The following is a 24,953-nucleotide window of genomic DNA, read 5'->3' on the forward strand; positions in this document are numbered from 1 at the left end:
TCGGGCACTTCCTCGTTCCCGCGCGCCCCGGGCGCAGCTCCCTGCACCCAACGCTAGCGCTCCTCAGAAGGGAGGGGGCCAGAGGTGAGATTTCGCAACCGCCTCCCTCCCTCTTTCCCCGCCTTGGCACTCAGTAGTCTCCCAGATGAGCACTCTCTCAGACCGCTGCGGGCCGCCAGGCGCCGGGAATGTCCCCTGAATGCGCGCGGGCAGCGGGCGACGCGCCCTTGCGCAGCCTGGAGCAAGCCAACCGCACCCGCTTCTCCTTCTTCTCCGACGTCAAGGGCGACCACCGGCTACTGCTGGCCGCAGTGGAGACAACCGTGCTGGCGCTCATCTTTGCAGTGTCGCTGCTGGGCAACGTGTGCGCCCTGGTGCTGGTGGCGCGCCGACGACGCCGCGGCACGACTGCCTGCCTGGTGCTCAACCTCTTCTGCGCCGACCTGCTCTTCATCAGTGCGATCCCTCTGGTGCTGGCCGTGCGCTGGACCGAGGCATGGCTGCTGGGCCCCGTTGCCTGCCACCTGCTCTTCTACTTGATGACCCTGAGCGGCAGCGTCACCATCCTCACGCTGGCCGCGGTCAGCCTAGAGCGCATGGTGTGCATCGTGCACCTGCAGCGCGGCGTGCGGGGTCCTGGGCGGCGGGCGCGGGCAGTGCTGCTGACGCTCATCTGGGGCTACTCGGCGGTCGCCGCCCTGCCTCTCTGCGTCTTCTTCCGAGTCGTCCCGCAACGGCTCCCCGGCGCCGACCAGGTGAGCGCCCCTCTGTGCGTGCCGGGCAGGTGTCCTGCGCAGGCTGGGAAGCGGGGCCCCGACGGGAGCTGGGATAAGGATGATCAACAACAATAGCCATTTAGTGCACTTAATCGTTGTGCCAAACCTTGTGCCCATCTCTGTGAAGTTTAATCTCTTAAATCTCACTACAACGCTGGGCACACGCCCTCCTAAATGATGAAAGTGGAGTCCTCCAAATTCTTGCAAAATGCAATGACTGTTCCGAGGTTAATTAACGAGTAGTTTAGGAGCGAGACGGAACTTTGGGGGTGCAGGGTGGCCAATCACTTTGTATTGAATCATGATTCCTCGCCAGGTGTTACAATACTGTTATTATCACGCCCATTTCACAGATGAGAAGCAGAGGCACACCGAAGTGTATAATAACTTGCTCAGAGTATTTTACCCGTAATTCGAGGAGGAGTTGGGCTCCTTCCAGAAGTTTATCGGTAATTCAAGGAGCAGTTGGGCTCCTGTCCAGGGTTGGGTTATGGTCCTGCTTTGAAAGCGCGTGGGCAGGCGCGTGTGACCTAGGGACCCCAGATGCAATGCTGTCTTTAGGGGACTTGTGACGGAATTCCCTTCCGGGGTCTTCAGTATATTTCAGCTGCACAACGGAAGGATTACACTAGACCTTCAAGGTGTCCTGGGCGCCTGAAATGTGCAGATTACAAAGGCTGGGCCGACGAGCTCTGTTTTGCGTAGCGGGTCCATAGTTGTCATTATTAGGTCATGGGGGGGGGGCGGTGGGAGTGACCACCATCTGAATAAGGTTCTGTGGATAGTGCAGGACATTGGATCGGGTCCCCTCGAGTCCCGCGGTCCGGAATCCCGAGCTCAGGTCTTTTTCTTCTGCCGCTTTGTCCCGTGGTTGCAGGGTTCGTGCGCCGAAATCCACCCGGGAGAGTAGACTTAGACGCGGCGTCGCGGTGGAGGACAGTGGCCGCTGTCTGGCTGTCTTCCCAGTGTGTTTGGTTCTCCGTGCCTCGCGGAGAGAGATAGGGAAAGGACCTGGGTCTGTGCGCTGGGGGCTCAGCCTCCAGGAGCGTCTGCCGTGGCTGGTTCTTGGTCTCCCCTTCCCTACCGGGGTCGCTGGTTTTCCGGCCCGGAATCCCCTGCCCTTAAGCTCCCTCTCCACGTAGGACTGAGTATGGGGTGCCCTGAGTAATCGTGACACAAACAGGAATCACAGTCCCAAAGAGGGACCTTCTAAGTGGTCAGAGAGGGGAGTAGGGAGGGAGAAATTACATGTCACCAGGGGAAGACTCAGTGATGGAGATACACACAGCCCACCAGGGACACCCCTGGGTGTGTGACCCTCCAGAGCCTGGAACAGAGAGGTGGTGCTTCTCTGGGGGTTTTCCCAGACCTGTCTCTCACACAGCCCTTTATGGAGGGGATGGGGTAGGATGGATGGAGTCTGCCTCCTGTATCCTGTGCGAGTTTTTTTTTTTTAAACATAAACTTAAAATACTTGTTTCTTATGCTTGTGTGAAATACATTGTGAGGTGTTTGTTCGTTTATGGCCTTGAATGATTAACGGGCAGGAGCCCCATTAAGCCTGTGGCACTTGATCAAATAACATGCAAGCTTGTGGCCATGTCCACTCAAGAGGGGCCCAGAGAAGCCAGGATTAGCTGAGCAGGTGGGTGCCATTTACAGGCAGACCACAGGCTGCGGCTTAGTGGGCAGGCTTGCTCTTAGCCCACACACACCTGAGAATCAAGGTGGGCCACGCAGATGCCTCTGAAAGCACGGATCAGGTGGGGGCTGGGCTTCTGCCGTCAGTTTCTTTGATTTTTTTTATAAGTTATTCTCTCAACGAGTTATAGTACTTGTATATTTCTCACAGAACTTGAGGTATTTCACCTCATGTTCTTTCTTACGGGAGAAAATGATGTTCAGGGAATGAAAGACCAGGTAGAATGTATCTTGAAGGTATCTTAAGTTTTCTGATGTGTATTTTGTGCCTCTCCCTTTTTTCAATGATTTCAAGTATAATCCTAATTAATTGGCAAATGACATTAAAAAATAAGACTCTTGTCACTTCCCAGCCAAAGCCCAGACTAAAATTGTGTGCTGATAGGGACACAGGCGACTGTTTGGGTGAGAAGGCCTTGGCATAGGCGAGGGCCTTCCGTGTCTTGGCCACTTAGTGCTGTACCCCTGTTAGGGAATCTGGGTGTGGTTAGAACCCTCTGTGGTGCTTCCAGAGTGGTCACAGTTGCGCTGCAAGGTGCTTCCGTGGAGGTCGGTGTTGTGATGCCTGGGCACACAGACCTCCCTTGTTTTAATGTTGAAATACTTCCTTGGTTTTAAGAGCCTTTGCTGAGGGATTTGGGCAAAGCTACTGGGAGAGAATGAACCTGCAGTGTGCACTGGGGGCCAGGTGAGTTAGTTACCCACAGGAGCCCTACTCACTGAAATTAGTAGAGGTAAGGTGGGAAAGCTTGAAATTAAAAAAAAAAAAAAAATCCCTGGGCGCAGTGGCTCACACCTGTAATCCCAGCACTTCGGGAGGCTGAGATGGGCGGATCACTTGAGGTCGGGAATTGGAGACAAGCCTGGCCAATGTGGTGAAACCCCGTCTCTATTAAAAATACAAAAATTAGCTGGGTGTGGTGGCATGCACCTGTAGTCCCAGGTACAAGGGAGGCTGAGGCATGAGCATTGCTTGAACCCAGAAGGTGGAGGTTGCAGTGAGCTGAGATGGTACCACTGCACTCCAGCCTGGCTAGCAAAGCAAGACTCAATCTCAAAAAAAAAAATTTTTTTTTAAATTTTAAAAATGGGACAATCTTTTCTGGCTCTCCATCTTCTTTGTCTTCTTTCCTACCTGTCTGCCGCACCCACCCCATCTCTCTCTCTCTCTCTCTCTCTCTTACACACACACACACACACACACACACACACACACACACACACTTTCGCACCCACCTGCCCAGGAACCCAACAAACAGAAAAACCCCAGTTTCTTAAGGGTTGTTGCCTGAACACATAGGAAACATCCCATTTTATAGGTTCAGCAGTTGAAGAAATAAGTTGAAAAGAATGAGAGAAAAAAAAGGAGGAGTGTAGTCATTAAGAAAAAAAAAGCAACAGGAGGATCTGGTCTAGACTGACTGAGTCTCACATTTAAAATTAGCAAAGGCTTGTTTTCTCAATCGCCATATTCCCAGCTTTCTGCTTGTGGATTCTGCCTGCCCCATCCCACTTGGAGACTAAATATGGATGTTTTGAATGGGGGATATTTTCCTAACCCAAACCACACGCTGAGAGAATCAACCAAGCCTAAGCAGATGCTGGCTCTCTCCCCTCAAGGAGCGTTGGCCAAGGAAACTGCCCCTTAGAGCTTCTCCGACCTGAGAGCCCTCCTGAAACAGAAACTCAATCTCTCGTCCATGTGGGCTATGGGTGCCCAGTAGTTCATGGTAATCAGACTCTAAAACTCCCCTGAAGAGAAGATGAGGGGATAAACATCCTATAAATGTGAGACAACTTGGTATTTGGAGTGGGCTTTGGAGTCAAACGTTCTGTTTAAATCCCATCTCTGCCATTTGGGAGCTTTGTGACAGAATCCAAGCTGTCTAACCTCTTAGTACCTCACTTTCCTCTTCTGCAAAATGGGCATAATTATAGTATCAACCAACCTTACTGGATCGTCAAGGGCACTGATATTCAGTAAACGGGCCAACACCTGGTGCATACACAGTTAAGCGCATAAGAATTGCTAGTCATTATTAGTTTCCTTATCTTTGAGCATAAACGTTTTAAACATCCTTCAAACAGTATAATTCTTCTGATTGCTGTAAAATAACAGACTGCCATTTTAAGAGGGTGTCAACATCCTAGCAACGTTGACATCTCAGCCAGGTCAGCTCACTCTGCCTCAACAGGATTCCAGCCTGTGTGTGCTGTGGCCCTGGCTGGGTGGTGACCCACATCGGCAGGTGGAGAAGACTGTCTGTCCTGGCCAGAATGTGCTGCCCATTCATTGTGCAAACATTTACTGAGCACCCTTCCCCTCTTGCCCCTGCCACAAATCATGTAAATCCGCCTCCTTCTCTTCAAGGAGAAGCACACAGATGGTCCTAGATTCTGGCCTAATGTGGTCCTCACAGTCACCCCACCCCATATTCTTTTGTTTATTCTAAAAGAGGAAATCCCTAAAGTCACAGAATGGCAAAAGATGGAACCAGAATGTAGCCCCACTGTTTTGGGTCCCTCTGGATGCCATCACCCTTGGGTTTATACTTCCTTGGGGCACTTGATCCCACTGCCCCACCCTACCCTAATTTAATACCAGGCTAGTCATGTGAATGTTCACGTGTCTCTGCCGAGTGTGGACTGTCTGAGGAAACAAACACAGTTTGCTTGCCTTCGTTACGATTAGAGAAAACTTTTAAAATATAAGAAAGGAAGCATCTGTTGCGTTGATATTTTCTCTTTTTTGCTGGGTAGCTGATAGAAGAGGAAATATCCAACTAGGACTCCTAGGTTCCTAAAATGATCTTGAAGTCTTCCATGTTGATGGCAGAGGTGAGGCATAGGAACAAGGATTTATCAAGGGTCTCCAGAGGTACTGCAGGAAGAATCATCAGAGGGACTGATAGGCAAACAGCTGGAACAAACAGCTGGAACTGATCTGCAAATAGGCAGTGTTTGCAAGTAAGTCAGCCAGTGTGGAGAGGGTCAGCATTTCCGGTGCCTGTGGACAGATGTCCCCATCCACAAGGGGAGTCTCCTTAGAAAATCTCATTTGGCAATTTTGTCCTGAACACCTAATATGTATTAGTCAGAATTCTAGGTGCTGGGATGCTGGCTGGAAAAAGGCAGGCGTGGTCCCCACCCTTAGTAACACACTTCAGCGGGGGCTCCAGACAGGGAAGGGGATGATTGCACAAGCTGTGGAGAGCTGTGGAAGGGTCTCTGCTGGGTGTGGGGAGTCCAGGAAGCTATTGGGAGATGACGGTGTCCCCAGTGAGTGTGAAGATGAGAGGAAGTAAGCCAGGCAAGGGGATGGAGACCAGGAGGGCATTATAGGCAGAGGAGAGTCCACATGGAGGCCAAAGGAACAGTGAGTGCTGTTCTGAAACTTGCAAGGGGTTCTCCACCACGCATGTGTACAGCGTGGGGTGCAGTGGGGGCAAAAGACAGTGCTAGAAGGGTTGGCAGAGGAGAGGGAGAAGGGCCAGAGTCGTCCTGGTAGGAAGTTTGAACTTAGTGGTGATGGCCTGGTCTTGGTAAGGGTTGGGGGCAGGTCAGTGAAAATGCGATAGGTGGGTGAGTCAATGGCGATGAAGGAGGAGCTTAGAGATTCCTTCTGAGTGGGGAGGAGGAGGTGGGCAGAAGGCCAGTGCTACGGTTTCTGGCAGCTTGGAGAATGGCGGCCCTGTGCCCTGATTTGGGAAGTGCGGGAATCAGGTGGAACCATTTGGGGATGGGACCTTCAAAGCTTAGTGTGCCTGTGAGGCCTCCTGCTGAGATGTCCTCATGGCTACTGGGTGAGTCTGGGGTTCAGGAAAGCACGGAGCTGAAAAGAGTAGATTGGAGCTTTATCTGCAAAAGGAGCCGTGGAAATGGGTGAGATAGCCAGGGAGAAGTGGAGACTGGGATGAGGCAGAACACATTTGGGGGATCCAAGTCACACTTATCCCTTCACCGTGAGTGGCCTCCCATTTCATTCCAGAATTCTGGTCTGACACCTGAGCTCCGGCCTCCCTATGCCCCTGGCTGCGGTCCTTCCAGGCATAGCAGAAACAGCCCCTCCTAGGTGGCTCTGCCCTCTCTGGTCCTCTGAATTTCTCTGGGCACTTCCAGCTGCTTGTCCTGTCCTGAAGTGTCCTAGTGCTTCTCTGCCTCCCTCACTGCTGGAGGATAGGGCCAGCGCCTTGCTCTTCCTCACCGTGGCTTCGCTGTGGTCAGCCACCATGTCTGGAGTCGGGTGGTTGAGCAAATGAATTAAAGAAGACTATTGTTGACTCTGCCAATTCTGCTTCTGTAACTCAGTAACAAGGCAGACCTGCCACTTTTGTTTTCCAAGTTCCCCTTTTAAAATCAGGAGACATTTCACATGTGCAGAAAAAGTACAGAGAATATAAGACTCACACCTCCACCTTACAGATTTGACATACTGCCTAACTCCTCTACCTGTCACAGCCTGCGGGAGAATATCTAGAATCAAAACGACTTAAACCAAATGGATTTTCCCACAGAAACCAACTTATGACACCAACTTGGATCTCTGTGGGCATGGCACCTGTTATTTTATTTTTTAATGAGACCAGACAGTGCATTTAGTCAACAATACCATATAAAACCTTCTAAAGAACATACCAATCCATCATTTAGGCCCCCAGGTCAGTTGCACTGCCTCTCAGTTCATGTGTGAGGGTGTTGGGCAGAGTTCTTATCTTACTTCCTTATCACACTTCCTGCCCTGAGCAATAGCCACAAATCAAAAGGTGAGAGAACGTCTTTATTAAAGTCACGGCATTTGGTAGCTTCCTGGGACAGGTTCATTGTCTCTGTAGAAAAATAGCTGGTCAAGTTGGCAGAACTATCATGGTGGTCTGTGTTTCATGTATGATCATCATTTCACTTATAAATCAACTTTTTTCTTTTATAAAAGTAATACAGGCACATCATGGAAAATTAGGAAATTCAGATAAGCCACAAGAACAAAAACAATTTGAGAGTCCCACCTAGAAATAGACACTTCACTTTCTGGATTGTATCCGTCCATGTTTTTTTCTGTGCATGCAAGCATGTGAGTGTATGTGCAAAAGAGTGTGTGTGTTGGATGGCTATATACTCATTTACACATATACATTCTCTTCAACACACTGGGATCAGAGAAACACATAGTTTAGGGACCTGCTTTTTTTCTTTCATTCCTACTGTAGAGAGAACACCTTGCTCTATCATTATATCCTCCACAAAAGTCTTGCTAACCCTGGAGAGATTTTGGCAGACATTCTGGAAAAGGCTTTTGGAAAGAGTTGGGGGTCTTAAGAAAAGCTTCTGGGCGTCCTCTGTTTTTCTACTGTCCCTTAAAATTTTTCCATCGCAGGAACAGGAATTAGAGACCAAGTCACATTCAGGGCTGGAATCCATTTCTTCCGATTGGTGCTTTAGCGTATCTGCTCATATGTATTGCTACTGTTGTCTTGGAACGAGGGGTCCATAGTGGGCAGAAGCCTGAGTACAAAAGAGGGTGGTGTGGGTGTTCTAGAGAGCAGTGGTAGCCTCACTGCCAGTAATCAGAAGATCCTTGAAAGAAACAGGTTTCTGGCCAGGTATGGTGGCTCACACCTGTAATCACAGCACTTTGGGGGGCCAAGGCAGGTAGATCACAAGGTCAGGAAATCGAGATTATTCTGGCTAACATGGTGAAACCCCTTGTCTACTAAAAAATACAAAAAAAAATTAGCTGGTCATGGTGGTGCACGCCTGTGGTCCCAGCTACTCGGGAGGCTGAGGTGAGGCAGGAGAATCACTTGAACCCGGAGGCGGAGGTTGCAGTGAGCCGAGATCACGCCACTGCACTCTAGACCTCCAGACTGGCAACAAAGCGAGACTCTGTCTCAAAAAAAAAAAAAAAAAAAAAAAAAAAAAAAAAAAAAGCAGGTTTCTTTCCAATTACCGAAATGTGTGAAGCTTTAATAAACTTCCCCCTACCATGTGTTCACACCAGCCCAGTCTTGATTCACTGTTAAAAATTCTCTGCTTTTGGCCTAGTAGAGCATTCAATGAATATTGGTCAAGTGAATGAATGAATGAATGGTATTTCGGATGCTAATGCTACTCCTAGACATTGGTTAAGATGCCTTGGCCCTTCAAAATCAGTAATGTGGTCTTTTTACACAGCATGTGCTCTTAAAAATCTGTTCTATATGCATGTGTTAGGGCCACTTGTTTTCTAAACAGTTTTGTTTCTGTAGTCAATTGGGCATAGGAATTTTATATGTGGGGAGTTAGTATACACACACACACACACACACACAGATATATGTCTGTTTTCATTGGCCTATTTATTCATTGGATGAAATTGTTGCAGAAACTATTTGTAACTATTCAGTAAGGTCTCCATATGTTTCAGTTCTCGCAGTTAGTGTTAAACATTTGAATCAATACAACCTAGTGATAGCAGCAAGATCACGAACCTTCACACTCTTCTGCCATATTCCATTGGTTTTACATCTTGAACTGTTTGTGAGTGGAGGCTGATCTTTGCCTTGGGGCTCTAGACGGCCAGGTTGACGCAGCTCAACACACTTTAGACACCTGAGCACCCTCAGCATGAACACTTAATGCTTTAGCACAGACCCTGTGGCCTTCGGCTTACACAGTGTGACTACAGGGAAACCTAGTTCCTGTTTCGATGTGTTTGTTACGTAGCATGTCCTTTCCAATCTCTGTAACCTTTCAGGGGTCCGTTTTCTTTGTTGTAAAATGGCAGGCTTGGAAGAGAAGGCTCAAAAGCCCTTTGCATGTCAGCCCAGGGAAATAGAAAGACCACACCCGGGAACCGACTCTAACTCTTACCACCCTGTAAGCCTGAGGCTCAGCTGCTGTCCCTGGAGAACGGGAAACACAATCGTGGCTATTCTGAGGGTCAGGGGCAAGTGCTTTGTAAGTGGAATTGTGGTGGGCAGTGGGAGGGATTCTGGGGTTCAGTGTCATGCTAGTTGTGTAACTGGGAAATGCAACCGCGTAAGTGTCAGGAAACCCTCAGTAAGACTGAGCCAAAGGCCAATAAGAAGCCAGCATTTACATGATGTTCTTTTCCTTTTTGTAACCAGGAAATTTCAATTTGCACACTGATTTGGCCCACCATTGCTGGAGAGATCTCGTGGGACGTGTCTTTTGTTACTTTGAACTTCTTGGTGCCAGGACTGGTCATTGTGATCAGTTACTCCAAAATTTTACAGGTATGTTTGTTTCAAGTGCTACCACTGAACTTCACTCAGACTTGGGGTTATTTCTGCTAGAATCTTAGAATTTGGGGTCGGAGAACACCTAAGAGTTCACGCTCAATCTTGATTCACTGCCCAGGTCTACAGCACTGAGGAAGGAGAGGGTGTTTTTTTTAAAGTTATATCTTTGTGATTATGTTTTTGCTCATCACTAAAGTAATACCAGGTCATTACAAAAAATTAAATTAAAATGAAAGAGACACATAAATGTAAATAACACAGAAACTGAAAACTTGCTCTACCTTCTTAACAACTCAAGATGTATTTTTTCAGGTTATTTTTCTTACAAGCTTATGTATGTGTCTTGTATACTGTGTGTGTATTTGATGAACCACATGAAATTGCAGGTTCAAATGGTCAAACGGTTATCTGGCACTGTTCAATGTTCTTTTCGGATATGAGATAATACTCTCTGCTCTGTAACTCCTTTTTTTCACTTAACATTATATCTTAACATCTTTCTACATCATTCCTATATCTCTAGCTCATTATTTTTAGTGGCTACAGATGTGACTTCTTTTATTTTATGGTCTTTTGGGCTGTGTCCATTGTTTCCCCATCGCAAACACTGCAATACTGGAGAATGCATACATTTTAAAACATTTTATTGAAGTATTATACACATATATAAAAAGCACACTAAGCATAGGTATAGGCTCTAACTGAGTGCATTCATGAAAGCAGCTCCCAGGTCAAGAAACGGAATATTACCAGAAGTCCCTCCTATTATCTTCCAGTCGCTACTCCACCCACCCTCAGGGAATGTCCATTTCAAATGTGCACTGAAACAGGAAATGATCTCTACCTTCAAAACAAATATGTACAGGGACATAAAAAGGACGAGTCAGCCTGTTTTATATCTCTTAAGGCAGCCCATTTGTGAGTAAGTTGCCTGCCCAGGCAAACAGCATGGGTGCATTCATGTTTATGCCCATTTTAGAAGATTTACTGCAAAGCCCTTGAACCCTCGTGGAGGTTTATAGTTGTTGAATCTTGGTTTTACAGTGTCTCATGTGTGGGTCATCTGGCAAGTAGGCACATTGAAGCAGTGCCCCGTAGGGCCTGCTCACCGTCTGGTCACTTTTATGGCCCTTTCTTTGCACCTGAGGGTCTGTAACCTTCTTAGATGCTCAGAACCCATAGCCAGGCCAACCTCCATCCAGGTCTGCTAATCCCTGGGTCCTGTGGTACATGGCCCCTCCATGTCACTCATGAGACTCTTGCCCACCCAATGACCACTAAAGTGACACCCAGCCTGGGGCTTGTTCAAGTGCAGGAGGTAGATTCAGGCCTGGAGTTAAGGTCTGGACAGTGCTTGCGATGGGACCAGGCATATGATAGTGCTATATAAGTGTTAGCTATTATCATTAAGTTAAAATGAGAGAAAAAAGAAGATAAATGTAGAACTTTGTGAGAGAAAAAGGAAGATAAATGTAGAACTTATTTAACAAATATTTACATAGTGTTGATCCTATGCCAGGAACTAACTCTTTAATTCTAATAAGAATAACAGATGAAGAAACCCAGGCAGAGGGAGGTTAAGTAACTTAAGTTACCTAAGGTAACACAGCTTGTAAGTGGCAATCAGGATTTAAATTCAGGCAGTCTGACCCTAGAGTCCCAATGCATTAATTCCTCAGACATGTGTTAAGGGCCTGCCCTGTGCACAGTGCTTGGGGGAAAGGAGGTGGGCTAAAACTGAGCAAGACACATTCTCTATCCAGAAGGACCTTTGACATAGAAGGGGAAGAGGGAGGAGACAAACAAGGATGCTGATATTGAAAGCACAGAAACTGAACACAAGGTGGAAGATACTGAGACTTTGCAAACACTTTGCAAACTGTTAAATGCTACACAAACGTAAGGGACGAATAAGGGGTATAAGAAAGAAGAGCAGGCCAGGTGTGGTGGCTCATGCCTGTAATCCCAGCACTTTGGGAGGCCGAGGTCGGCGGATCACCTGGGGTCAGGAGTTCAAGGCCAGCCTTGCCAACATGGTGAAAGCCCGTCTCTACTAATAATGCAAAATTCAGCCTGGCGTAGTGGTGGGCGCCTGTAATCCCAGCTACTGTGGAGGCTGAGGCAGGAGAATCGCTTGAACCCAGGAGGAGGAGGTTGCAGTGAGCTGAGATTGCACCACTGCACTCCAGTCTGGGCAACAAAGTGAGACTCTGTCTCAAAAAAAAAGCAAAAGGCCATGAAGACAGACAAAGAGACTTGACAGTGTTATTTTAACAATCTGGGTTTGAGTCTTGAATCTGCCACTTACTTGCTGTGTGGCCTTGGCCAGGTTAGTTACCATCCCTGAGCCTCGGTTTCCTCATCTGCAAAATAGTAAACATAATGCCAGCAGTGTAGAGGTGTCATAAGGCATATAGGAGATGCTACTGATGGGACAGAGAGAGCCATGCCTGCCTGTCGCAGGCGATGAATAAATTATGACGGTCGTGATTTGTTAGGCAAGGCTGCTCTTCCCACCCTTGTCTCAGAGCATGCTGGGAAAAGGTGCTGCTAAGATTTGCAAGAGAATAAACAACAGCCCAGATTTGGAGCACATCAGGAACAAGGAATTGACACTAGAGCAGGGCTGGCTGGAAGGGGCGGCAGCATTTGATCTCCTTCCTGGAGGTCTCACTCCTGAGTTCCTTAGGGGCCAAGAGGGCTGTGGTCTGCCCCTTTTCACTCGTACCTCACGCTTCTCAGCTGCCTGCTGAGGGAGGAATGATTTTCCACCCACCCCCATCTTTTTCTCAAGGCCAGGGTCTACCTGGAAAAATTCTATGAGACCTGAGGAGTTGGGGCAGGTGTCCTCTTAGCAACCCACCTCTAAACAGCAGTTTACTCTTGAAGCACCTTATGTCTAAACCCACAGCCAACCTTCACTTCTCCCCATCACAGACCTCAGAACAGCTCCTGGATGCAAGAGCTGTCATGACTCACAGTGCAGTGAAAGGGCACTCTGAGTAACAGAGTAACAGGTCAAATATATAATTTACATTCTATCACCATCCTCACCTTAATGCCCTGTGTGGTCTGGCCCTGCTGCCTTTCTCACCTTCATATTTCACCCTCCCTTGTGTCCACATTGGCCTTGAGGCTGTACTGTGCACTTCTGTCCCAGGGCCTTTGCACCTGCCACTTGTTCTCCTGGATCTGTCTTCTCCAGATTTCTGCATGGGCCACTTCCCCACTTCATTTAGTCTTTTTTTTTTTTTTTTTTTTTTTTTGAGACGGAGTCTCGCTCTGTTGCCCAGGCTGGAGTGCAGTGGCACGATCTCGGCTCACTGCAAGCTCCGCCTCCTGGGTTCACGCCATTCTCCTGCCTCAGCCTCCCGAGTAGCTGGGACTACAGGCGCCCACAACCGCGCCCGGCTAATTTTTTGTATTTTTAGTAGAGACGGGGTTTCACCGTGGTCTCGATCTCCTGACCTTGTGATCCGCCCGCCTCGGCCTCCCAAAGTGCTGGGATTACAGGCGTGAGCCACTGCGCCCGGCCTCATTTAGTCTTTACTCAAAAAGTTCTTCACCAAAAAGTCTCCCCATCAATCTCCAATTCCTTATCCTGATTTATTTCTCTTCAAACACTTACTACACCTGTCATATTCCATTTATGACAGTCATCTGTCTTGCCCACTACAATGCAAGCTCCATGAGAGCAGAGGTTTTGGTTTGTTCACTGCTATATTCCTATGCCTAGATCAGAGCCTGACTCATTCATTGTAGGTGCTCAATAAATATTTGTTGAATGAATGAGGCATAAGCCTTGGATCACATTGAAAGGGTCTATAGGGTAGTCTCTTCTTGGACAGTGGGACAATCACTGAACAGAGAGTCCTAAGACAGGAGTTCTAATCTAGGCTGTATCACTATGTGACCTTGGGCAAGTCACTTAAGTAATGTGATCCTCAGTTTCTGCAGGAGCCAAATATGCCTCTGGATTAACACAATAAAATGAAAGAGCAGATATAATAATGTTTTAAAAATCACAATTTTAATCCAAATATCACTTAAAAATTACTTTCCACCTTATTAGCAAAATTCACTGTTGCCCATTTCCCAGGAGGACTATGACATTTGTCCTTGCTTGGTACCATGAGTTTGCCAGGCTGATAACTTGGAAGCAGGCAATCTATACCAGGTGGATGGAGTGTCTGGGCAGGGCCTCAGTTTGCAGCTCCTCCTCTGTGAAGATATACTTAACTCAGAGATACTGAGTCAGCTTTTCTGTACAAGCTTTTTCTGTGAAGCTTGGTTTTACATAACTCTGTAAAATAAATTGAACATCAATGTTAATTAGGCATAATAACAGACAATTCACAAATTGTTTGAAGCCATGGGATACATAACTACAGCCCTTCCAGTCCCACTTCTCACCTGTCACTAGCTCCTGTAACCCAGGTCTCATCTCCAGGCTTGAGAAGTGTCTCTTTTTCACATCACCCTGGTCTTCTATTGCTCTAAAGCAGTATGTCTTCTAGAATGTTCTGTAGAGTGCCATGGGAATGTTAGGTGTTAGAAAGGGTTTGGGAAATGCTGGGATAGGCTAGATGGGATTCTTTGCTGCAGGACTTCACAGAATGTTTATTACGCCAATATACTTTGAGGATCTCTCACACAGTAATAGACCAGGTATCATTGCTAAACGTGACTACAGAACCCCCTTTTCTCCACAGAGCATCTGTCTGCGCTGGTGCTCCATGGAATGCCTTTTTGGAAACCCTGCTCTAAAGTCTCCACCCTCCTTCCTGGTTCTGACCTGGGCAAGAATTCAAAGCAGGCTTCGCCCTGGCTCTTTCCCTACTGGCCACCCTTCAGGGGCTGCTTCATGTGCTTGAGGCAGTGGCCTTATTCACCATTCTGCCCTCCCTGCTTCCTCTTTCCTTGTTACTCAGACACACCATACATCTTCAGTGATTTTTTCCAATCAACAGTTTTCCCAAGGGAATAACCTCCCAGCAACTCCTAAGTGCCTTCAGATCAGGTTGTAACCACTGTTTGGGGCTTGCTTGACGTCATCGCCCAGCAACTGTTGCCATGGCAACTGAGATGCCTCTACCTTTTTGTAACAGTAGATGTTTATTGATCCCCCTCTCGTTGCCCACATAGGCACCAGAATGGAAGAGCAGCGTGGGCGGAGCTGCCTTGCTTATTGCTGTGTTTCCAGCACCTATGAGTGCTTAGCACATAGCAGGAGCTTATAAATATTTGTCGAATAAGTGAGTCTGTGGCTTGCAGATGGAAAACCCTCAGCCTGTCTCAGGGTTTAACTGAGAAACAAAATCTGTTTCTGCAGAACACGAGACGTTAGACAGTGAACACAAAGCCCTTTCTCCACGCCTGGCCTGCATTCCCCAGCTTTGGGGGCCTGAATGCTGGTCACGAAAAGGGAGGTGGAGTCTCTGGAAAGATGGAATCTTCCATCCAGTGATTCTAAATGGGAGGCTGTTGATTGACCAAGCAGCCCCCAGAGGAGACTCAACCTTCAGGGGCCCAACGTTGTCAGTAGGAACACCCTCTACCCATCCCCACATGTTGGCAGCAGTGGTCTGCTGGCATGGGGTGGCAGAAGGGTGTGAGGTGGGGTGGAGGCTCCCCACCATCTTCAGAAGTTCATGTGAGTGTGGAGGCAGTGAGTCTCAAAAAGGTCTCTCTTCAAAGGACTGGGGGGAACTTGAGACGGAGCCTGTTGTCCTAGATGAGCAGCTGCAACACTTTCGTGGGCAAGAATCACCTGGGGAGTTTAGGAAACTTGCAGATTTCTGGGCCCCACCCAGCCCCACACAATCCGAATGTCTGAAGGGGCCCCCAGCGTTTGCATTTCATCATGTACCCAGTGGCCGTGGAGCACATTCCCCAGAAGCTGTCCGCCTCTGCTGAGGCGCTGTGCCTCAGCGGAGAAGAGCACTGGCACCTGGCATGGGGTACACTCCTCTACTTCACCGTGAGGCCGCAAGCAAGTCAATTCCCTTCTCAGGGCCTCTGAGTTCCAAAACGGCGGCAACCGCAGAACCTATCCCAGAGGCTTGTTCTGAGGATTAGGATTAATCCTTGAAAGTTAATTGAGCATTTAGTTTAATCCAAAAGCACATCAAGCTTTCTGCCCAATGCAGGAGACATTTGCAATCCTGGATCAATGTTAACTATCCTTGACATCTAGCATGGGGAGAGGAGGAGGAGAGGAGCCACATCTGGTTATAGAGCCCCATTTTCTTCCTCACCCCCTACCAGCGGTGGGAACTGTGGAGAGAAGGAGACAGTAGCATCTGTCAGTGCTAAAAAAGATCCAGGCCGGGCGTGGTAACTCACACCTGTAACTCCAGCACTTTGGGTGGCCGAGGCAGGCGAATCACCTGAGGTTGGGAGGTCAAGACCAGCCTGACCAACATGGAGAAACTCCATCTCTACTAAAAATACAAAATTAGCTGGGTGTGGTGGTGCACGCCTGTAATCCCAGCTACTCGGGAGGCTGAGGCAGGAGAATCGCTTGAACTGGGAGGCGGAGGTTGCAGTGAACCGAGATCCCACCATTGCTCTCCAGCCTGGGCAACAAGAATGAAACTCCGTCTCAAAAATACTTAATTAATTAATTAATTAATTTTAAAAAACCCCATCCACTTTTGCACTTGGCCCATGAGTCAGCCCAGTTTGTTTGTCTGTCACCCACAGCCATTGTCAGGCCCCTGCTAGGGCTCTGGGCCGCAGAAGACACAGGCGTGCCTTGCTTCAGCTCCCATCCCCCAAGGAACCGGCAGTCGGGTGGGGGTCTGTGTTGGTCTGTTCTCACACTGCTTTAAAGAACTGCCTGAGACTGGGTAATTCATACAGAAAATTTACAGCTTTCGTTGACTCAGTTCCACATGGCTGGGGAGGCCTCAGGAAACTTGCAATCACGGCAGAAGGGGAAGCAAGGACCTTCTTTGCATGATGGCAGGAGAGAGAAGAGAGTGAGCAGGAGCAGGGAAAACTCTTATCAAACCATCAGATCTCATGAGAACTCATTCACTATCACAAGAACAGCGTGGGGGAAACTGCCCCCATGATCCTAACACCTCTCACCTGGTCCCTCCCTCCACACGTGGGGATTACGGGAATTACAATTCAAGATAAGATTTGGGTAGGGACACAGATCCAAACCGTATTCGGGTCAGAGGTAAGAAGGACGCCTGGACATCTACCACATAGTGTATGTGGCAAGTGTCGCATGAGTGCCTGAAACACAATGCTGCAGGATGCCAGGCGGGAGATGAAACACGAATCCTTCTCAGAGTTCCTGGCATTAGCGTTTGGAGTTAAAGGCTGGGCAGAAGCATTCCCACAGGCGGAGATAGTAGAGAGTGGGAAAGAACTAGTTTATGATAAAGAGAATGGGCTGGCGTCAGGCTGCCAAGTTGGCAGTCCACCTCTGCAACTTCTTAGCTGAGTACTGCTGGGCAAGTTTGGTAAGCTCTTTGAGCCTCAGCTTCCTCATTTGTAAAATGGGGATCATCACAGCACATATGTCACAGAATTGTTGGGAGAATTTAAAAAGGTAAACTAAGTGATAGGTAAGGGCCTGGCACATAGTAGGTGCTCCATAAATGTGAGCCTTAATCAACATCACTCATCAAAAAGTATTTTTGTGACACTACACCAGGGACCCTGGGTACATCGTTGCCCTTCTTAGGATGGTGTGGGTAGCAAGAGGGACGAAGTTGCCGTCAGAATCAGCCCTTGTGGGCCCCCAGCCTGTGCTTAGGCCTCAAGCGACACCCCTACTCAGAGGCGGTGCCAGTTCCTCCGCAGCCCGCCCACCTGACACCCTGCCCAGCTGAGATTCTCTTAGATCTGACAGCCAAGGCAGGTTCCTGAGATTAACCAGGTTTCACCTGAACACAAGTTCTAACTTTGATTCTACATAGTGATTTCCAGACTTGGATGTGCCAATACAGCCTCCAGCATTTGAGCCCGAGGTGGTGCCCTGTGTCTCCTGAGCAACCTTCACCCTGCAGAGCCATCGAAGGGAGGGGAGGGCTAAATAGTGTGGCCATCCCTTTTGAGCCTTTTGTGATTTGTCTCATATTTAATCCCACTGAGCTAGATTTTCAGAGATAGGGGCTCTGACCCTGTATTATCAGTGGAGTGACCTTCCACACGCTTCTTAAATTTCTTGAAATTCAATTTCCTCATCTGGGAAGTGGGAACAATGATAGTGCAAATCTAAAGAGTAGGTGTGAAGATTAAATGTGACGATTGAGAATCAAATGTGCGGCACAGTGCCGGTCACATGGAAGCCCTCAGTAAGGCTAGAGGTCCGTATGACTGTGAGGCTGTTCACTCAGCATCTGTTGCCCTGGTCGCCACTATCAACAAGTGGACCTAAACTCCTGCACAGAGCAAGCAGCCACATTGAATCATAAAACAAACAACTATCCTTTAATTAGCTAGTTACAAGTTGTTTTTTTTTTTTTTTTTTTTTTTTGAGACAGGGCCTCACTCTGTCACCCAGGCTGGAGTGCAGTGGCGCAATCTCGACTCACTGCAACCTCCACCTCCTGGGTTCAAGCGATTCTCATGCTTCAGCCTCCTGAGTAGTTGGGATTACAGGCGCCCACCACCATGCCCAGCTCATTTTTGTATATTTGTAGTAGATACAGGGTTTCACCATGTTGCCAGGGTTGTCTCGAACCCCTGACCTCAGGTGATCTGCCTGCCTCAGCCTCCCAAAGTGCTGGGATTCGAGGCATGAGCCACCATGCCCGGCCTAGTTACAAGTATTCTAACGGGAATATTTTCAGCCATTCTGATCTTGCAGTTAAACTGGCCTGAACTGTGAATGATGTTAATTACCTTCTAATTACTCCCCGTCTTGAGATTCAGGAGTCTTGGGGGACACCTGTAGGATCTCCTGAAAGAAGAGTCCAGAATCCCCTTCTAAGCCCACATAACCAGGGCTGCCTTCGTTGCCTGCCATGCCTCTGCTTCACTGCCAGCCCTGCTCATTAATACAAAATATTAGAGGTCCCAGCAGCTCCACTTGGTAGGAATTTATTCTACCGATATGCTCACCTAGGTGTGCAAGGATATGCATGAGGAGGCTCATTCCCCCAGTTGCCACCTCTCAACAGCGGACATAAATATAAAATGGTCATTTTCCACAAACATCACCAGCAGTGCTCTGACCAGCTCCTCTGTCTTGCTGGGACAGGGGCACCTTTAATGACACCTGTGTCTGATTTACAGCGCTTTCCAGTCACTTTTTGGTTATTTACAATGTCAGTCTCACAGTCAGTTCAAAGCTTCCCCTGCCCGAGGCATAGGATGTGGGTGTGTGGTGCTGGAGCTGGGAGGAAGACAGAGAAGGAGGATGGGCTGCCCTGCCAGTGGTCTGGTCTCCCACAAAGACAAGGAACTTGCATGATTGCCCATATGAGGTGGTTGCCCCCTCTGTTGGTCATTGCCTCTGATTTCCCTGTGTCTGGTGGTGGTGCCAACAGGCCCTGCTGTTGAGGGGATCATTCCCAAGCAGCACCCACTCCAACCCATGGGCGGGCCCTTCCCACACCCACTCCCAAGAGGTATGGGAAGACCCTTCCCACACTCTCAGCTTCATTTTCAGGTTGGCTCCTGACAGCAGCTGCTCCAGCAAATGAGCAGCCTCTGATCACTTCATCCTTCCTTACCCCCTGACTCCGGGGCCTGTAGGCAAGACTAGGATCCATTTTCTCCTGCTCCTGCAAAAGGAAAGGAACCTAGGGTGGGGTCCAGTGCTCCCTTCTGCCTGGCCTGCCACACTGGTATACCATCTCCCACTCAACAACCTGTACGGGAGTGATATGGTTTGACTGTGTCCCCACCCAAATCTCATCTGGAATTGTAGTTCCCATAATCCCCATATGTCACGGGAGGAACCCGGTGGGAGGTAATTGAATCATGGGGATGGTTTCCCCCAAGCTGCTCTCATGATAGTAAGTTCGCACAAAATCTGATGGTTTTATAAGGGTCTTCCCTCTTCGCTTGGTTCTCATTCTTCTCCTTCCTGCCGCCATGTGGAAAAGGACACATTTGCTTCCCCTTCTGCCATGATTGTAAGTTTCCTGAGGCCTCCCCAGCCCCGCAGAACTATGAGTCAATTAAACCTCTTTCCTTTATAAATTATCCAGTCTTGGGTATGTCCTTATAGCAGCATGAGAACGGACTAATATAGGGAGAGAGGGGAAGAGTATGCATACTGCTACTTCAGCTGCCACCTCCCCAAACAAGGCCAAAGAAATAAAATACTCCTCAATAGGGGCTGAATAAATTGCAACCACCATTTATAGAAGATAACAAGAATAAAGTGCCTTCTCTGTGCAGATGTGGCCCGAGCACCATGATATATTGCTAGGTGAAAAAGGAGCGAGGCCCGGAGTGTGGTGCGTGGTGTGGGCCCATCTGTGTACCAGCAGAAGAGCAGATGCCTGCAATCCCACAGCCAGGAATATTGTGTGTGGTGGTGGTGCATTTCCAGAAGGCCATATGGGAAAATACTTACGCTGGTCACCTCTCAGGGTGGAAATGGAGGGCACAGAAGGCTGGAGACCTGATGTTCTTCGTTTGCTCCCCATCAGAATAGCATTGTTTGAGTTTGTACCCTGAGCACATTGTGCTTGCAAACAATTAAAGAGTCACCCCTTTTAAAAAAAATAACGGGGAAGATGTCCCTCTTCTAGACCACCCAATTCAGGCTTTTCACTTCCCCTCATAACTCTGTTTACGAGGTAGGTGATTTTCTGCTTTATTTCTCAGGAGTCCAGCCAGGGGTCCCGTTTCTCCAGCACATTCTAAGCTTGGGCAGGCAAAGTCCCAGAGGCACACAGCCTCAGTGCCTTGGGGATAGCAGATTCCACCTCCTGGGCCCCTAACTCAAAACCCCCAACAACCCTCAGTCACCTGTGGCTCCAGTCCTGTTTTGGTTTTCCACAGATCACAAAGGCATCAAGGAAGAGGCTCACAGTAAGCCTGGCCTACTCGGAGAGCCACCAGATCCGCGTGTCCCAGCAGGACTTCCGGCTGTTCCGAACCCTCTTCCTGCTCATGGTCTCCTTCTTCATCATGTGGAGCCCCATCATCATCACCATCCTCCTCATCCTGATCCAGAACTTCAAGCAAGACCTGGTCATCTGGCCGTCCCTCTTCTTCTGGGTGGTGGCCTTCACATTTGCTAATTCAGCCCTAAACCCCATCCTCTACAACATGACACTGTGCAGGAATGAGTGGAAGAAAATTTTTTGCTGCTTCTGGTTCCCAGAAAAGGGAGCCATTTTAACAGACACCTCTGTCAAAAGAAATGACTTGTCAGTTATTTCTGGCTAATTAGTTTTTCTTTATAGGCAGAGTTTCTCACACCTGGTGAGCTGTGGCATGCTTTTAAACAGAGTTCGTTTCCAGTACCCTCCATCAGCATACTCTGCTTTAAGAAAATGAACCTATGCAAATACACATCCACAGCATGGGCAAATCAAGGGGTGATCATCCAGTTTCGCAATATTTTCCCTTTATAAAAGGATCTGTTGGCCAGGTGTGATGGTTCATGCCTGTAATCCCAGCATTTTGGGAGGCTGAGATGGGTGGATCACATGAGGTCAGGAGTTCGAGACCAACCTGACCAACATGTTGAGACCCCTATCTCTACTAAAAATAAAAAAAAATTAGCTGGGAGTGGTGGTGGGCACCTGTAATCCCAGCTACTTGGGAGGCTGAACCAGGAGAATCGCTTGAACCTGGCAGGCAGAGGTTGCAGTGAGCCGAGATCGTGCCATTGCATTCCAACCAGGGCAACAAGAGCGAAACTCCATCGTTTAAAAAAAAAAAAAAAAAAAAGGATTTGTTATGGGTTCCTTTTAAATGTGAACTTTTTTAGTGTGTTTGTAATATGATCAAATTTAATAAATATTTATTTATGACTGTTCAGCAATCACATCTCCTACATATAAAGCCACACCATAGTGGTTTCTGAAGTGAGTCTTAGAACCGATTCAGGACGCAGATTTCTCCTCTGAAGGGTCGCAGCCACCCTGTGCCCTACCTTGGACTCACAAGACTTTAGGATCATTCACTGATGTCAAGAGCAATTGAAGAATTTCCAAGGAACAGTTAAGGGTGACTTATTTTTTTTTTTCTTTCGTTTATAAAAAATGCCATGGGCCCTTTTAAGAGAATCAGTGTCACAAAATCAGAGAGAAAGTAGGATGACTCTGAAATGTTTGCGAGTGAGTTCACGGAGTGGTTTACTCCTGATCCATCCAGCAGAGATGCTGCTTAAGCACCAGCCATGGCAGACAGTGTTCTCTGTGCTGGGAATTCAGTGGTGAACCAGACAGCCATGGCCCTCTCTCAGGGAGCTTACCTTCAAGTCAGGGATAGAAAAACTAAATAAAAGTCAGTAAATTATATCTATATACAGATATATAGATATATTTGAGATGAGGGTCTTGCTCCAAGGCCCAGGCTGGAGTGCAATGGCACAATCACGGCTCCCTGAAACCTCAAATGCCTTGGCTCAAGCAGTCCTCCCGCCTCAGCCTCCCAAGTAGCTGGGATTACAGGTATGAGCCGCCACGCCTGGCTACAAATCAATAAATAGCATAGCATCACAGAGTGAATAAGCACTGTGAAGAAAATGGGGCTGGGGCTATGGCAGTGATAGGAACTTAGATCAGGTGGGGGGAGCCTAAGAAGACCTTTCTGAGGAGTGACATTTGGATCAAAAGGTAAGCGACAAGAAAGGGCCACCTGTGTGAATAGGGGGAAGGGACACAGAAGAGATGTTAGTGCAAGGATGCTGACATGCTTGCAGGGAGAGTGGTGTAAGCCGACTATTGATGGAGCCTCCTCTGCACTAGGCACTGCCTTTAATGCTGAGACGAGGGGTACCCAGCTGGGGCCTGTCAGATGAGGCCAGAGAAATTGCAGAGCTAGATCACATACGGCCTAGGAGTTTATTCTGTGCTCCAAGCCCCTGGAGGTTTGCAACTGGAGACTGACGTAACCTGATAAATGTGTGCAAAGATTACCCTGGCTGCCGTGCAGGGGATAGACTCTGAGGAGCATGAGTGAAAATGGAGACCAGTCGGGCAGCTGCTGAAGTGGAACAAGGGGATGGGACCTTGGGGGTGAGTGGCATTAGGGAGGGATTGTGAGAAATGACTTGTAAATATACTTTGGGAAGGTAAAACAAAGAGGATTTATTGATGGAAAGGATGGAATTGATAGAATGCGAGGGAAAGAGAGGGTTCAAGGGGAATACCCTGATTTTTTAGCCTGTCGTGAGTTGGATGGTGAAGCAGGCAACAAAAATGGGGGAGCCTGGGCAAAGATTAGGGGTGGGGGAGCCAAGAGTTTCATTTGGAGCTCATAAGTTTGAAATCCCAGTGAGACTTCCAAATTGAATAGGCAGTTGGATGCAGAAATGTGGAGCTTGGGCCTGGAGATGCACATTGTTTGGAGTTATAAACGGTGTTTATAGGCCTATGGTTTTACAAAACCTCCCTTGGAGAGAGAAAGAAAACCAGAGTCAAAGATTGAACCCAGGGACACTCCACCACTTGGAGGTTGGGCCAGTGGCTGGAATGCACAGCAGCACAGGGCCTGGCGTATAGCAGGTGTTCAACCAATCTTTGTTGCTGGTGAGGAAATCAGCACCAGCAGTAGTGACTGCTTATGCAGTCTCTGGAGCAACTCGCTTCTGAAGTCAGATTCATGGAAATCACAAGCTCGAGGACAAATGAACAGAGATGTTCTGCTCACTTTAGTTAATAGATTTGACCAATTAAACCTGTTTTTGGAAGTGGTGTGTGGTTATCTTATTGAAGCGGCATCGCTGTCTGGGGTAAATAACAGGGATTTGTCATCTTGTGCCAAGAGGATTAAGGACATGGACATAGGTGGGTGGGTTAAGGAGCAGAATGTTTAATAGGCAGAAGAAAGGAGAGAGGAGAGCAGCTCTCTCTCTCGTGAGACAGAAGCATCTGAAAAAGGAAAAGTGGTGGACCACAGCATATTTTATAGGCAGGCCTGAGGAGGTGGTGTCTGATTTACATAGGGCTCACAGATTGGTTTGACCAGGTGTGACGTTTACATAGTGCAGGAGAAAGGCTGGCCACCCCACCCAAATCTGATTATGCAAATGGACTTTCCACTTGGCCATCTTGTCTGCTCCTTACTGCACTCATGGCTGGCAAAAAGGGAAGATGGAACCGCCATTTTGAACATGCTTAGTCTTAGGTAGTACATTCCAATGGACACATCTGCTGGCATTCACCCATGCAAGCTTCCAACTTGCTTGTCTATGTGTGCAGCACGATTTTACAGGCCGCTCTTTGTTAGAAAAGGATTTAGGGGCTGCTTTTCAATAAAAGGAAAATCTTATCAAGGACTTCCGTACCCTCGCTATCTGCCTAAGTAATTTCTTTTTAACTCCTATATCATTATGGTTCCCTGAGGTTGTCAAACTGAAGCTGCGGAGCAAGGCTCTGACAGCCTTGACAGCCTGTGGTTCCGTGAGAGAGGAAGGCAAAGCTCTCCCATGCACATCACCTGTCTCCTCTGTCTTTGGTGGAGAACGCTAGCATGGGGCACCCAGGAGCCTCTCACGGTCCCTGGATATCCCAACACCCCGGTGGAGATCTGTGACCCTTTCCTCACTCCCAGTGCATTTCATAGACGTCAGCCTGGCATCACCAGTTTTACAGCTCCCCAGAGCTCTAACAGACATTGCCTAATTGAATCCTCACTGCAGCCCATCAGGCAAGGACTATTTTCCCTTATCTGCCAAGAAAAGAGTGAGGCTCAGAGAAGCCTTATAACCAGCCCCAAATCCACAGCTAATATGTATCTGAACCAGATGTGCACTTAAACCAAGACCCTCTGGTACCAAAGCCTTGCTGCTGTTTTCAACGTGAGAAATGGAGGCCCTGGGAACACCTGAAAAACTGAGGCAAGTGGCCTTGCACCCATACACTAGGGTTCCCACGTGCTGCTAATGATGCAGGATGTTAGTGTTCTGTCCCAGCCCCTGCTACTTACCCCCCACCCAGCCCCTCCCTGCACTCCAGGTGCTCTGATCTTTCCTATAGAATGAGATTCCAGAGCCCCATCTTCCAATTTCCCCAGAGGCCTCCGTCCTCCCCCTCAACATTTTGCCTACAACTGAGAGGTGAGTTGCATGCTAGAGACAATAAAG

General features: G+C 48.2%; 1 protein-coding gene across 3 annotated transcripts; it reads left to right on the forward strand.

The window, feature by feature from the left end:
• Positions 1-23,561, forward strand: FFAR4 (free fatty acid receptor 4). 3 transcript variants are annotated; one of them, XM_077946811.1, is made up of 4 exons: positions 1-755; positions 9,581-9,709; positions 12,653-12,700; positions 20,696-23,561. In XM_077946811.1, the coding sequence occupies exons 1-4, from the start codon at positions 189-191 to the stop codon at positions 21,083-21,085; spliced, it is 1,134 nt and encodes a 377-aa protein (XP_077802937.1). In that variant the 5' UTR covers positions 1-188; the 3' UTR covers positions 21,086-23,561. The 3 variants fall into 3 exon arrangements, 2 of the variants coding, with proteins under 2 accessions (XP_077802937.1, XP_015003194.1); XR_013398173.1 differs by lacking the exon at positions 12,653-12,700 and having other exon boundaries at positions 5-755; positions 20,696-21,430; positions 22,306-23,561; XM_015147708.3 differs by lacking the exon at positions 12,653-12,700 and having other exon boundaries at positions 5-755.
• The last annotated feature ends 1,392 nt before the right edge of the window (positions 23,562-24,953 follow it).

This window comes from Macaca mulatta, chromosome 9 (genome assembly GCF_049350105.2).
Source record: "Macaca mulatta isolate MMU2019108-1 chromosome 9, T2T-MMU8v2.0, whole genome shotgun sequence".
Lineage (NCBI taxonomy): Eukaryota > Metazoa > Chordata > Mammalia > Primates > Cercopithecidae > Macaca > Macaca mulatta.